This window comes from Lynx rufus, unplaced genomic scaffold, assembly GCF_022079265.1.
Source record: "Lynx rufus isolate CCGP_SWC_20201006 ecotype Redwood Valley unplaced genomic scaffold, mLynRuf1.p SCAF_2, whole genome shotgun sequence".
Lineage (NCBI taxonomy): Eukaryota > Metazoa > Chordata > Mammalia > Carnivora > Felidae > Lynx > Lynx rufus.
The window spans coordinates 190,229,805-190,244,175 of NW_025814834.1; the positions used below are offsets into that span (position 1 = coordinate 190,229,805).

At 50.2% G+C, this 14,371-nt stretch overlaps 1 protein-coding gene across 2 annotated transcripts in view; it reads left to right on the plus strand.

Moving 5' to 3' along the window:
• The window catches only part of HIVEP3 (HIVEP zinc finger 3), a 99,016-nt gene that overhangs the window by 41,598 nt on the left and 43,047 nt on the right, over window positions 1-14,371 (plus strand). For both annotated transcript variants that reach the window (XM_047082769.1, XM_047082770.1), the window contains exon 3: window positions 3,576-3,721. In XM_047082769.1, the coding sequence (XP_046938725.1) occupies window positions 3,576-3,721 (146 nt within the window). The remainder of the gene's footprint in view (window positions 1-3,575; window positions 3,722-14,371) is intronic.

The window sequence follows — 14,371 nt, forward strand, 5'->3', positions numbered from 1 at the left end:
TTCCTTGTCCTGTCAGCCTTTTCCTGCTTTTCTTATTCTCTACACCTGCTATTTCCATTCTCTGGTTACCACTCAGAATCCTCCCACTCCCAGAATTTCTAGAATTTGGCACAAACAACTCCTGAAATATTTCTTCTTTCTTTTCCACGAGCTGGCTGGAAAAGAAAGTGTTGGCTGCAATGCTCCCCGTCACCAGTAGGGGGCAAGATCACTCACAGCTGTGCTGTGTGGCAGCACCTTTCCCTAGGGGTTCACATGTACTCCTCCGTTGCCTCTGATCTGAGGCTGCTCCAGGAGCCATAGAGTGACCCCTGCAAGTTCAGGAAATTGGAAGTTTGATATTTCCAACTTTGCTTCAGATACCCAAACAGCTCCATACCCTGATAAGGCCAGCCTAAGGACCCCGGCCGTGCCATGTCGGCCGATTGACATTGTTCTGTCGATTGAGTAGCCTCCGTGTGCCAGGCGCTGTGCTGGGCCCTTGAATCCAGTCAGTGGTTATTTCTACTTATGAGGCAGGAGGACCATCCCCTCTCTATAGGTGAGGGACCCGAGGGTCAGGGGTGAGAGAAGTCAAGGCCATATATGGTAGATATCTGGCAAGCCCAGAATTTGCACTTAGATCTGACTCCAGAGACTCAATTTTTTCTTCTTCCAAATATTTGAGGAAAGAAGGCCGTAAAAGTGACTGCAAATTTTAAAATGTTCATCAGTGTGTCTTCAGGCCAGATGCTTTGCTCAAATCAGGCATAAATCCACTAAACTAAATTCATCTTACAGATAAATGAACAAAACTGTGTTCTGGAACTTCTCCTGTGTTTGCGTCCTCCTCTTCTATCATTGAGTGAAATTTGTGCACTGAGTTTGTCCTTAGCTCAACTGGATATGCCTCACAGGATTGTTTCCCAGATGTATTCTCTGACCGTCCTGTCAGTCTACGGACGTCCCTAAATGAGATTTCCACTTTTGCCATAAAGTGGCAAATCATGACTGATTTGCTCTCCTGTGTATCTTGCTGGCTACGTCTACTCCCAAAATGCTTTTATACTTATATTCATACTTACAGCTTCTCGTGCACCTGCTGTGGGCCAAGTGGTGTGCTAGACTTCACTTTCATCCTCACAACCACCTTGAAAGTTAGGGTACTACATCACCATTTTATGGATGAGAATGCCAACGCACAGAGAAGTTAGGTAACCTGTACGGGGCTGCATGGGACATGGCGGGGCCTGGATTCAAAATTAGACCTCACTCCAGAGCCCTTTCAAATGATCTGGGCTGCCTCCCCGCTATAATGACTGTATACTAAAAGGCCATTTACGAAAAAGTAAGAGTTAATTTAGCTTAATGGAGTTCAGCAGTCTTTTGCTTAAAATGCCGCTTTCATAAAATGAGCTGAAACCTGCAAACTTTTTCTCGGAATAACTCAACAGATTCACTGGCAGATTTCCTGCCAGAAGTGCGCCAATCTGGTGCGTTAATATTAACTGCATGGCCCACTGCTTGATGCCTTGCTACAATTACACCTCTCTCTCTCTCTGGCCACTGCTTGCATATCTCCCGTGATGGGGAGCTCACCCCCTCTTGGTACAACCCAACCTATCTTTGGACAGTGCTCCAAGGAAGTTCTTTACTGTACTGAGCTTGTAGCTTCTGTTCTCTGTTAGTAGCTCTGAAAAGGCCCTTCAGGTTATCTTAGCATTTTAAAGATCTTCCAAACTGTCTTCATGAAGGTCTAGGTCACCCTGTCGGGTTTGAGTTTGGTCATAGGTACTTTTTTCTGTACATAAGCCCTGGAGGAACTCAAGCTTATACAAAAGTTCATGTGGGAGCCACATTCCAATCATTCCCCAGGTTTCTCCTGCTTCTTTCTCCTTGGGGATCATTTTGACAACCACATATAGCAAACAGAAGGAATAAGGATTCCAGTGTCAGGATTCCCAGATTTGAATCCCACTGCCTCGCTTACTAGCTGTGTGACCTTGGGCCAGCTACCTACTCTGTCTGTGCCTTGGTTTCCTCATCTGTAAACTAGAGATACCAAAAATACTTAGCTCATAGGACTGTGGAGATAAGTGAGTTAAAATATACAAAGTGTGTTTAGAATAGTACTTGGCACATTGGCACTCAATAATCGTTTTTATGATTGAAAGACAATCGTATTATTGTCTTTAAAAGCCAACATGGAGCCCTGGCCCACCTGCTCCGTTCCAGCAGTGTCTCCTGATAGAGTGGTTCATTGCCACCCAAACCAGCCTCCTCCAGCTTAGCCCAGACATCACAGCTGGTTGTGAGAGAGAAGTCATCCATCGGCCTGGGGGAGGCCCCTTGCTCATTCTGTGGGTGGCCCAGATGGCAGGCTGAGATAGGAGTGAGAACAGCAACTCTGGAAACCCATGGGTATTACACGAAGTCAGCTGCCTGCTGCCAAAGCCGCGGTCCATAGCCTCACTTGATTTCCCATCTCCAATTCTGAAGGGACTGTTTGGTGGGGGGAGGGGGGTCACTGAGTCATAGGCATTGGCCCTGACCTGGGTCTTCAGGATGATCTAAATCCCCTCAGAGGTGAGCTAAACCCAGAAAGATGAAGTAATCCACCCAAAGGCAGCACGCACTAGCCCATGTGGAGCCAAAACTCAGATTCCCTGATGCCCAACCAGCTACCTTTCTGCTCAGCCCAACCCACCTTTATAGCGGCAGGTGTCATGGCTGCCACAGGAGCCTGGGGCTTAGATCACCCCCGCCCACAGAGACATGGTTGCTTCTCCCACTGGCTGTAAACCTGACCTTGATTGACAGCAGCATAAATGAGGGCGAGAATCTCACTCCTGGCACCGTGGGCCCCAGCCCCCAGCCCAGCATCACTGCTCCCTATTCAAGGGTATGCCCCCACCTGCTGCTGCCATCAGAGGGTCTAGAGGACCTGTTGCTCTCATGAGCCAGCTCTCCCCACTGGGGCCCACAGCTCTGTGAAAAGATCAGGTTCCCTCAGACTACCAGCCACAGCCTGCACACCCCCCTCCAAGTGCATGCCCATCAGTGAGCATGGTCAGGGCCCTCGAGACGCCTGCGCTCTGCTCCCAGCAATGTCCTTAACTTGGAGGGTGACCTTGACTTCCTGATCTATAAAAGAGAACTGGACCAGTTCATCTCCAGGATGGAGTCTTCATTTATTTGCTCCGCATTCCTTACCCATCCTCTCTGAGGCAGGCCCTGTTTTGGGTGCTGGCATGACCAAGGACACCAGCATAAGGACCTGTCCCCAGAAGGTCCTAGACTAGTGTGAAAGGAAAGGCAAACACAGCTCCCGTGGGAAAGCCTGGTCTTCCCAGGAGAAGGACCTGGTCGGAGTCCCAGTTTTGACACTAACCACGTGGCCTTGAAGAAGGGGCTTCACCTCTCTGGGGATCCATTTCCTTCTTTCTGCAAACTGCAGCTACTAACGCATCTGCACAGGGTCGAGGGAAGAGTAAGTGAGCTACACACAGTTAAGAGTAAGCGTGCAGTGCCATCAAAGGCACCGTTCTATGACTACCGTTTAACAGCAGTGATTTTGTCATTCTGCGGTGGGCCAGGTTCACCTCCCTTCGCTGGTTTCCCCGGAAGGCCAGAAAGATCTAGCTAGAGTGCAGAAGTCAGAAGAGAAGCGAGGGAAGCCGGAGGAAGATGCTCCTGCCTCCAAAAGAGGGGAGCCAGCGAGGATCAAAATCTTCGAAGGAGGGTAAGAATCACGTTTGGTTTGCAATATTTGGTTCTGCTTCCTGTAGAGTAAGAGGTGGCACCGTCTGTGTTGAGCGGCGGTGAGCATCTCTCCCGGTGGGGCTGTGCCCACAGGTGCTTGCCCGCAGGCGCCACGTTCGTGGGACTCGAAGACCACCTCGGTTTCAGAACGCCGGGCTCTCTGGTGGGGGATGGGAACGGGGCGTCTGCTGAGGACTGGAGCAGTCTGGGTCTTTCTCCAGCCCCTTTGTTCTCCTGATGCTGGCTGGGTTTCTAGTCCCTGCATTGGGGCCGCTAGTCGTCTCCCAGGTCCTGTCTGGACTGCCATTTACCTTGGTGCGTGTTCCCCCCAAAATCACCTCTGTCCTGCCCAAGCGGCCACCTTGGCCTGCCTGGTGTCCCACAGGGGACTCGGGCTCTGCCCGCAGGCTGTTTGCAGGGCTGATAACGAAGGCAGTGCTCCCACCAGCTGTCTACACCCGTCTCCATTCTGACTGGTCAGGGTCCAGGACTTATCGGTTGGTCAGTGTTTGGAATATCACCCCTGGTGTTTTACCTTTGGTGCTTGTCTTTGGAAACCTAATGATCCAAACATCTCAGAACTCACACTCTGGGGCCCGCTGGGCTCTGGAAGGGTACCTTGTTTTGGACTTGCTTTGTGGAAGTTTTGTGCAAGCTGTGTTCTATGTGACCATGTGTTTGCTCCCCGGGATATGGGTGTCTGTAAGCAGATCCTGTGGTGTCTGTCTCAGGGTCCTGTGTCTGTGTCTCCAATGTGATCAATGCAGCCCTCCTCGTACCCAGTCCCAAGGGACAACGGCATGAGGGAAAACCTACCTTCCAAGAAGGACAGTCCTCATGGACACCAGCCAACACGGGGTGTCACTGGGGGCCCGCCATTCCCTAGCACCTGGAGGTGCCGAACTCACAAGGTCAAAGCGGGAGGTGCTGGACTCCTCTCTTGGTTGGGGAAAACAGAGGCGGCCAAGTTCCCGGTGGCAGTGGCCAACAGGGGCTGTCAGCAGAGGGTGTTTGGAAACAAAACTTGGGGAGTTGGGTTGTCACGGTGACATCGAGGAGGTTGGGGATGACAAAAAATGGCAGTGGTAAGAATACCACCCTGTAGGGCAGAAACATCCCACCCAGAATTCCAATAGTGGCTCCATTGGGAAATACTTGATCAAAGGTTTTTCAAAATACTGACCCTCTTTCCAGCTGGGGACAGACCAGTTTCCTCTCCTGCTATTTGAATAGAGCGCCCTCTTGTGTCTCTGTGTTCTCATATCATTGGGTACTTAAAAGGCCCCCTAAGACTTCATCCAAGGATTGATGCTTCTGGTCACAGGGACTTGCCTTCTTTCCTCTTGCTTCAAGGGACGCCAGGGTGGCTCAGTCCGTTAAGCGTCCGACTCTTAATCTCAGTTCAGGTCTCGATCTCAAGGTTGTGAGTTTCAGCCCCGCGTTGGGCTCTGCGTTGGGTTCTGCGCTAGGCATGAAGCCTTCTTAAAAAAAAAAAAGAAAAGAAAAGAAACAAGAAAATCGCCTTGCAAAAGAACTGTCTGTGAGGCCCTGAGGGGCCGCTGAGTGATAGCTGGTGTGCACAAAGAGGTTTGCTTCTTCCCTGAGAAGCAGCTGCCCCCAGACTGGAGGTCGGGTCCCCGAGGCGGCTCCCTGCTGCCCTTGTTCCCCTGGGAAGCCTGAGCTCCGGAAGGACAGCTGGCAGGAGCCTCCCCTGATCCCGGTTAGTTCACATCTCCAGCTACGTGCTGGAGTCTCTCTGCCACATGGTCGGCCTTCAGCTGAAACGTGGAAGGTTACACCCGAGTCCCCTTCTCTTCCTACCGCCTGGGCATCGGTGCCCCCCCATTGTCCCATCCAGGTTGCCATTTAGTCCCACCTGCTCTCTTCCAGAATCTCCCTCTCTTTCCAGGTCCATCCTCCCTGCCCCTCCCACTTACCTCTCTTCCGCTCAGACAAGCCCTCACGTCTCCAGCTCGGTTTCCTCATGTGTTAGAGGGAAAAAACAACATGCTCTGTTGATCGGCGGAGGATCCTGTGCTATGCCACCCATGGGCCGTGGTTCATGGCACTGAGCATTTTGTCACTACCGTACCCAGCTCATGTGTCTCCCTCCAGGATGATCTCGCTCTGTTCCGCAGGCTGTGAGACATGTCCTCCTCACTCCCTCAGCTTGTCACATCCAATTTGAGCGCTTCAGGGTCATGTAGTGTCACCCGTCAGATTCTCTTCTCCCGCAGCCCAGCTGTCCCATCTGGGCCCTCGCCGCACCTCCCACGCCCCACTTCTGGTGACCCCTCTATATCCATGGTTCTCTGGGGGCTGGTATCACCCCCCCCAGGAATGTTTGGAAATTTGGAGAGAGTGTTTTAGGTTGCCATATACCTGGGGGCACCTCCGGCATTTCATGGATGGAGTCAAGGGTGCGACCATCCATGCAACCAAGCACAAAACCACTCAAACTGCCAGGGATGTCCCCCACTCAGAAAATGACTATGCCCTTCAAGCAGACCCATCTGAGGTCCACAGTTTTGTCTTAGATCCCTGTCTTCCTTTTTTCTTTCATTTTCTTCCCCTCCTCCTCCCTCTCTGCCTCCTCCTCCTTTTTCTTCTCCTCCTCCTCCCCCTCCTTTCCTTCCTCCTCTCCTTCCTTTTCCTCCTCCTCCCCCTCCTCCTTCTTTCCCCTTCTTCTTCTTCTTCTTCTTCTTCTTCTTCTTCTTCTCCTTCTCCTTCTCCTTCTCCTTCTCACAGCAGACATTTATATTTCACTTCAGGACACATTCAACAAGGGGTTCTGTTCCTAAGAACCACTAAGGCATCTAGGGCGACAGAGACTGAGAAAGGAAGATGAAAAATAGCCAGTTATGCACTGCCTCCTACAGCTTCCACCCAGAAGCTTCTATTTTCTTGCAATGGCCAGGGCAAGCCCCACAGCCTCACCTGCTGCATGGGGGAACCAGAGGTACTTGGTAGGCAGCACTGACTACTCCGGTGGCTTTAACATACATCTGCAACTTGTTTTTACTCAACAATGTTTTCGAGATGTATCCTTGTTGATTCACATAGATCTGATTCATAGCGGTAAGTCAATAAGCCAGACACAAAGAGTAGATACCATGGGATCAACACTCATGAGTCTTTTTATCATTAATCAAGCTACTCACCAGTCTCCCTACCTTCTTCTTGACCTCCAACCCAGCAGTTGATCAATTAATCAATCCATCAAGGTGGGGCCATTTATTCAGTGTCTTGTGGGTGCTCTGGGCCCGAAGATACCCAGAGCCAAGGGGATAAACCATGGTTCTGCTCTTAAGGTGCTTGGTGAGTGGTTCAGGTGGTAGCACAAGGCTGAGGTGTGGACTGCTCGTGTTGAGATGCTCACAGCAGACAGGAATCCCTGGGTCTAGAGCAGCCAGAAGAGGCTTCCCGGACAGGGTGGGGCTAGGCCTGGAAAGGTGGGTGAGACTGGGACAGGCCAAGAGGGAAGGTAGCTCAGTCAGCAGTCTGAAAGTAATGGCGACCCACGTACTTGGTCAGACTGATTTCTTTTGGCCTGAAGTGTTCTCCCTTGTCATCACTTATCTCCTTGGTTTCAAACATTGTCACTGCACCAGTGGCACTAAATCTGGGTCTCCGGCTAGAACCTCATTCCTGAACTATACGCCCTTGCTTCTGATGCTTCCTGGGCCCCTCAACTTCAGCATGTACTGACCAAGCCACCAACAGAATCTTCTTCTACATCCAGACCTTGGATGATGTACTCAGACGTTCACACTCAAAGCCTTAGTATCATCTTGGACACCTTTTCTCCTGATCCCCCCCACCTTCCAGTTAGTCCCCAAGTTCTGGTGTCCACACAAAGTGGTCCACGACTCAGCCATCATCTCTCTTCATTCCCTGTGCCGTGTCTCTGGCCTCCCTCTCTCCAGCCTCCCAGGTTGGTGCCATTGAGTGCCTTTGATCATGGTTCTGCCTATCAGACTTCAGCTTCAGGGCCTTCTGTGGCTGCCATACCCACAGAATCCAGTTAAAACTCAACCTGATCTTCCTGGACCCACAGTCCAACAAGCCACTACCGTCCATTACCCTCTGGGCCTGCTGAACTCTGCCCTGTGCCAAATCTTGTCCAGCCTTCAGAGGCAGTACTCAACCCTCTCTTTTAACTAACGTCCCAGGTCCCTCCACACTCCCTAGTCCTTTGTGTAACTTCTGGAATAACATTGGCACTGGAATTCATTCCAGGACCCCTCTTGACTTGGGTCCTAGGACCTTGCTTTGTACACCTATGCATCAGTTCCTATTTATTGCTGGCACCCAGAGCCCTCTCTTCATTTCCCATCACTTCCACACCTGAACAAAGCCTGCATTTTCCAGACAGCCTCTGGAAGCGCCCATCAGGAATGTGTTGGCTCTCTCGGCCAGCACCTATGCATTTGGCCTTCGTTGTTTCAGAAGGGCTCCTTTGTTAGGGAGTGTTGTTTTCACACATACAAAGTTATATTGTTCATGGAGGGTAATGCTTATATTGTCCTAACTCAAGTTCACTTGTGGCAAGGAAAGCTGGGAGCTTAGCCCTAAGGGCTGGTGTGGAAGAAGGAGAGGTTGGAATCCATAAGAACTACCCGGCTGCTGAAAGTAGTCATCCAAGCTTTGAGGAATGGGGAGGTCGGTGCTTAGGTCTGAAGAGAATGATGAGCTCAGACAGTAAGAGCCAGGGGAGCCAGGCCCAGCTGAGGTGGGATATTGGGAAAGGTGGCCATGGGCAGGGAGCAAGGGATTGGTATGTGTGGGGGGGTATTTATATGTTGCCCAGGGCTGCTCCTGAGCCCTTTGGGCATTTATCAGAACAAAACCCACCCCAGACCTTGCCAACTGTAGGACCTCAGCTACTGGGCTGAGAGGAGACCACCTGGGCTCCTATTGGAGGGTGCTGGATCCCATCTCTTCTCACCTACCCCAATATACCGCAACACATCACTCCAGCCATTGGTTCTCTCCTGACCCATTTGATTCAGCATATCCAAACTTAAAGTTTCCCACCTTAAAAACACGCCTTTAACTGAAGGGTCTATATCACCAGATTTCTCTGCTTCTCTTTAAAGGAAAACTCCAGAAGGAGTTGACTATACTTGCTTACCTCCGTGTCTTTCCTCCCATTCTCTCTCAGTCCATTCCAGGTAACTGCTCCTGACAAGATCAATAGTGCCCTCCACCCTGTAGAATTCTATGGTCGGTTCTCACTTCTTCCCTGCCCTGTCAGTAGCATTTGACACAACGGGTCCCTCCCCGCTTCCTTGAAACACTCTGTCCATTGGTTTCCAGGGTGCCATCTTTCTTGATCCTCCCCTTCCTTTGCCAGCGGGCACTTTCTCATCATCTTTGATGGTTTCCCATCGTCTTCTGATTTCTAAACATCAGGGCTCCCAGGGCTCAGCCCCTGGTACTCCCCTTTTCTCTGTCTAAACTCCCAAGGTGACTCTATATACCGTCTGTAGGCTGATGACTCCCAGACTCATGTGTCCAGCTGGACTTCTCCCTGGGGCTTCATGTAAGTCTCCAGCCATCTGTGTAATTTCCACTGGTGTGTTCAGCGAACTCATCCTTAGAACAACACACACAGATACTGAGGAGCCACGGTGACTCATTGGGTTCTTGGTACAATTGTTAAAGAAATTAAAATTTTACTTAATTCAATATTGCCCCACTTGAGGGAGTTCTATTTTTAACAGATGTGCTTTTCTGTCTCATGTATTTTCATTTCTAATAGCTGAACTTATTTTATTCAAGCCTAAGAGTTCATGCAATATACCCAACACACGTTGTTTTATGATGCACTTATATTTTTTTAAAGTGTGTGTGTGTGTGTGTGTGTTTATAAAATAGTCACTTAAAGAGAGTAGTTTTAATTTTTAAAAATTTGAAGGTCATTTTCTTTCTCGATAATTTTTTTACAAACTCATTTCTTCTTGGACTTTGAAACCTACACGTGTGTCGTTATTTTTCATCCCGAATTTCTGAATTTCTCCGCTGTCTATCCCCCATCTTTCCGTGATCTCCAGATTATGGATGAGGTTGAGTTATGTCTTTGGTAATAGGTGTGATCCCTGTATATGTTTTGAGGAACAAATGGATTAAATTAGTAAGTAAATGTGATGAGTTGGAGCTTTTTGGACAGGTGTAAGCAGTACACTCATCAGGTGAGCCACTCTAAAAATGCAAACTGGGGGGGGGGGGGGCGCCTCGGTCGGTTAAGTGTCTGACTCTCGGTTTCGGCTCAGGCCATCATCTCACAGTTGGTACCAATGTGGTTCGAGCCTCGCAGTGGTTCTGCACCGACAGCACAGAGCCAGCCTGCTTGGGATTCTGTCTCCCTCCCTCGCTGCCCGCCCCGCTTCTCGCCTTTTCTCTCTCTCTCAAAAGTAAATACATGAACATCAAAAAATAAAATAAATCTCCAACCTGGAACAAAAAAACGCATCCTGCCGAAAAGTTGGTAATGTAAAAGCTGTGATGTATGACACAGGCAGAAACACCATGTACCTTACCACACGCTCGCTGAATGTCCTTTTGAAAGCCCCGTTAATGGCCCAGGGAGAAGGGGGTTTCATGTCCATTAGCAAATCTTGTCAACTCAACCTTTGCAACCGTATCCAGAATCTGCCCATTTTTTTCACGTCTCCTCGGTCAAGCCACTGCCGTCTCTCATCTGGAGGATCACAGTGTCCGATAATCTCCTGCTTCCCCCTTTCCCACCACAGTGCATTCTCAACCCAGCAGCTACAGTGATCCTGCTTAATGTCAACAGACCCTGTCACTGCCGTCCTGCGCCCTCCACAGCCCTCGAGTGGCCTATGTGTGCCGGCCTCAGCTCCTCCCTGGCCACTGCCTGCCACTCTACCCCTGTTCCCTGTGCTCCAGCCAGTGGCCTCTTTGTTCTTTGTCAGACATGCCTCTGCCTCAGGGCCTTAGCACTTGCTGTGCCCTCTGCCCAGAACACGTTTCCCAGGAGTCCCGTGGCTCCCTCACTTCTTTTAGTCACCCTTCAGTGAAGCCTTCCCAGACTACCTACCCACTTGTGCTCTTTTCTGGCATTTCTTTATTTCCCTTCCCTGCTTTATTTTTTTCCGTGTATGGTTTGTTTCTGTTTCCCCCTCCAGAATGTAAGCTCTCTGAGAGGGCAGGAATTGTGTTTTGGTCGTTGTTGTATCCCTGATGCTGAGAAAAGTGCCTGGCACATAGGCAAGGCTAGAGAATGTTTATTAAATGAAGGAATCTCCCTCCAGCATGGTCAGGAGACTGCAGGTGAGGGACAGGTCCCTGGACTCAGAAGCTCTTAGAATCTGTGAGCAGGACTGAGGCTCTGGATCTCCGGAAGGAGCAAGGACAAGAGTCGAGGCTGAACCAGGCTGAGCACGTGGGGTCAGGCTTGGTCTGGAGAAGGTAAAGTCAGATGGTCTCAGTGATGGGGCCAGCATCTGGGGTTGGGATCCAAGGTCCTTTAGTTGCTGACCTGCCCTGCAAGTGTTAAAGGTCAAAATGAAACATGGGATGCCAAAAAGGGCTGGCTTGTGGGCAGTCAGCTGTCAGGCCAGGGCCTGCCCTGAGCAGATCCCTTGTGTCCTTGGGGCCCAGGAGAAGTGGCCCTGGGTGCCCTGCCATGGCTGTGGTGCCCAAGTGAGTCCAGGCTTCTGGGGCCCTGTCTTCTTCCTGAGAGGGCCCCAGTGCCCTGATCCCTCCTGAATTCTCAAACTTCTCCCTCTAAGTGTGGGCATGCAGCCCCGAGTGTGGCCCCAGGGGGCAGGGGAGTGAATTGTCCAGCCCCATCACATGTGCCCACACTGGGTTTTATTCTCATTCTCCTCTTCCTCAAGTCCTCCTCATCTCTCCTAAGCAATATGACCTGGACTTTGGGAGGGAGGCATGGAGGGCAGGATACGGCAGAGTCCTTGTGAGACATCCAGTGGCTGAGACCAGGAAGATGGCCGTGAAGCTGGGGAAGGTAGCTGTAGGACTTCGGATGAATCGAATATGAAGGTTGAGAAAGAGAAGCTTGGACTCTGGAATGGCTGCCACACTTCCGGCTCGAGTGACAGTGGATGGATGGTGGTGTCATTTACTGAGATGCACAGGGATGGGAGAGGAGAGTGTAAAAGAGGTTTAAGGAAGGGGAGATCAAAACTTGGTGGACATGTTAATTCTGAGATGCCAGCGTAGGTCCAGGTGTTCAGGGAGGTGTTTGGCAATCCGGCCAGTGAGCCTGGCATTCAGAGGACAGGCCTGAGCTGGAAATACACATTGGGGATATGCATTTGTCAATGCACGGATGCTATTTAGAGGCTAGGTCTGGCGAGGGTCACCTGGGGAGACAGAAGGAGAGAAAAGTAAAGGGCATCCAGGACTGAACCCAGGATCCACCAGCTAGAAGCCAGTAGAGACAAAGCTGCAAAAGAGCTTGAAAGTTGGGGCGCGTGGGTGGCTCAGTCAGTTAAACATCCAACTTCAGCTTAGGTCATGATCTCGCAGTTCGTGAGATCGAGCCCCGCGTTGGGCTCTGTGCTGACAGCTCAGAGCCTGGAGCCTGCTTCGGATTCTGTGTCTCCCTCTCCTTCTCTGCCCCTCCCCTGCTCACTCGCACTCTGTCTCTTTCTCAAAAATAAGTAAACATTTCTACAATAATAATAATAACAATAATAAACTGAGGGATCCTGGTGCTGCTAGGAAGGACTTCTAGCCAGGGGTAGAAATGGTTCTGGAAAGGAGGGGCAGAGTGCAGGAGCAGAGCCCTGGAGAAGGTCCAGGGGGTAGGGCCAAAGCAGTGTTGAGAAGGGGGCACTTCTCTATACAGCAGGAGGAAAGAAAGATGGTGGCCGCCACGCAAGCAGAATTGAGGATTTGAGGGGGGAATTAGGGAGGGTTCTTTCAGACCCAATCCAGGCTCTGGGTCTTCACCAACGATAGACTTGTGAAGGGCCATTTTGAAAACAAGGGCAAGAGGAGCACCTTGGTGGCTCAGTTGGTTAAGCATCCAACTCTCAATTTCAGTTCAGGTCATGATCTTGCAGTGCGTGAGTTCAAGCCCCACATGGAGCTCTATGCTGACAGTGCGGGGACTGCTTAGGATTCTTTCTGTCTCCCTCCCTCTCTCCTCACCCCTCCTTGCTCTCTCTCTCTCTCTCTCTCTCTCAAAATAAATAAACTCTTAAAAAAAGAAAAAAAAAAAAAAAAAAAGACCGGGACACTTGGGTGGCTCAGTCGGTTAAACTTCTGACTTCAGCTCAGGTCATGATCTCACAGTTTGTGGGTTCGAGCCCCACATTGAGCTCTGTGCTGACAGCTCAGAGCCTGGAGCCTGCTTCAGATTCTGTGTCTCCCTCTTTCTCTGCCCCTCCCCTGCTCGCACTCTGTCTCTCTGTCTCAAAAATAAATAAACATTTAAAGAAGTTAAAAAAATAAAAGAAAGAAAGAAAGAAAAGAAAACAAGGGCAGGAAATTTCTGTTCCCAGGAAATCACTTAGATTCCTGAGAAAGGTATTCCTTTGTGAAGATTATCCCCTCCGGGCGCCTGGGTGGCTCAGTCAGTTGAGCATCAGACTTCAGCTCAGGTCATGATCTCACAGTTCATGAGTTTGAGCCCCTCATCAGGCTCTGTGCTGTCACAGAGCCTGCTTCGGGTCCTCCGTCCCACCACCCCTGCCCTTTCCCTGCTCGTTCTCTCTAAATACATAAATAAACTTTTAAAAATTAAAAAGAAATTTTTTTTAAGATGATTCCCTCAAATAAAAATACAAACATCCCTCATTTTACCGGGCCTCGCTTTGTTGCGCTTCGCAGATATTGCTTTTTTGTAAATTGGAGGTTCAGGACCTCAGTGGAGGAAGTCACTGCAGACGCGGTAGAAAGAGCAGGAGAACAGGAATCGGCAGCGGAGCCTGACGCTGTGGCCGAATGGCTGCAGTCCCATGAGGACACCTGAAGGGACGAGGAGCTGCTTCTTAGGGATGAACAAAGACAGGGCTTTCTTGGGGTGGAATCTCCTCCACACACAGCGAAGAGACTGCGAGGATTGTTGAAATGACAACACAGGATTTAGGATATCACCTGAACTGAGTTGATAAGGGAGTGGCAGAGTGCGAGAGGACTGACCCCAGTGTCGAAAGAAGTTCTACCGTAGGTAAAATGCGATGAAACAGTGCCACACGCTACAGAAACATCGTTTGTGAAAGGAAGACTCAGTAGAGGCCGCAAACGTCATCGTTGTCTGATTCTGGGACATTCCCACGGCCACCCCAACCGCGAGCACCCCCACCCTGACCAGTCAGCAGCCACCGACACTGAGGGCTGTGACTCTCCCCCAGCAAAACGATTACAACTTGCTGAAAGCTCAGATGATGGTTATTTTTTTTTAGCAACAAAGTGTCTTTAAATTTAGGTATGTACATCTTCTAGACATAATGCTATTATTAGCCACTTACTAGACAACGTATGGCGTAGCGTAAACATAAATTTGTACACATCGGGGAACCAACATGTTCACCTGCCTTGCTTTGTGGCACATTCTGGAAGTGAACCCGCAGTATCTCTGAGCTGTGCTTGTATTGGATGTTAGTCTAGTTAGCTTGACTCTTGGGACTGG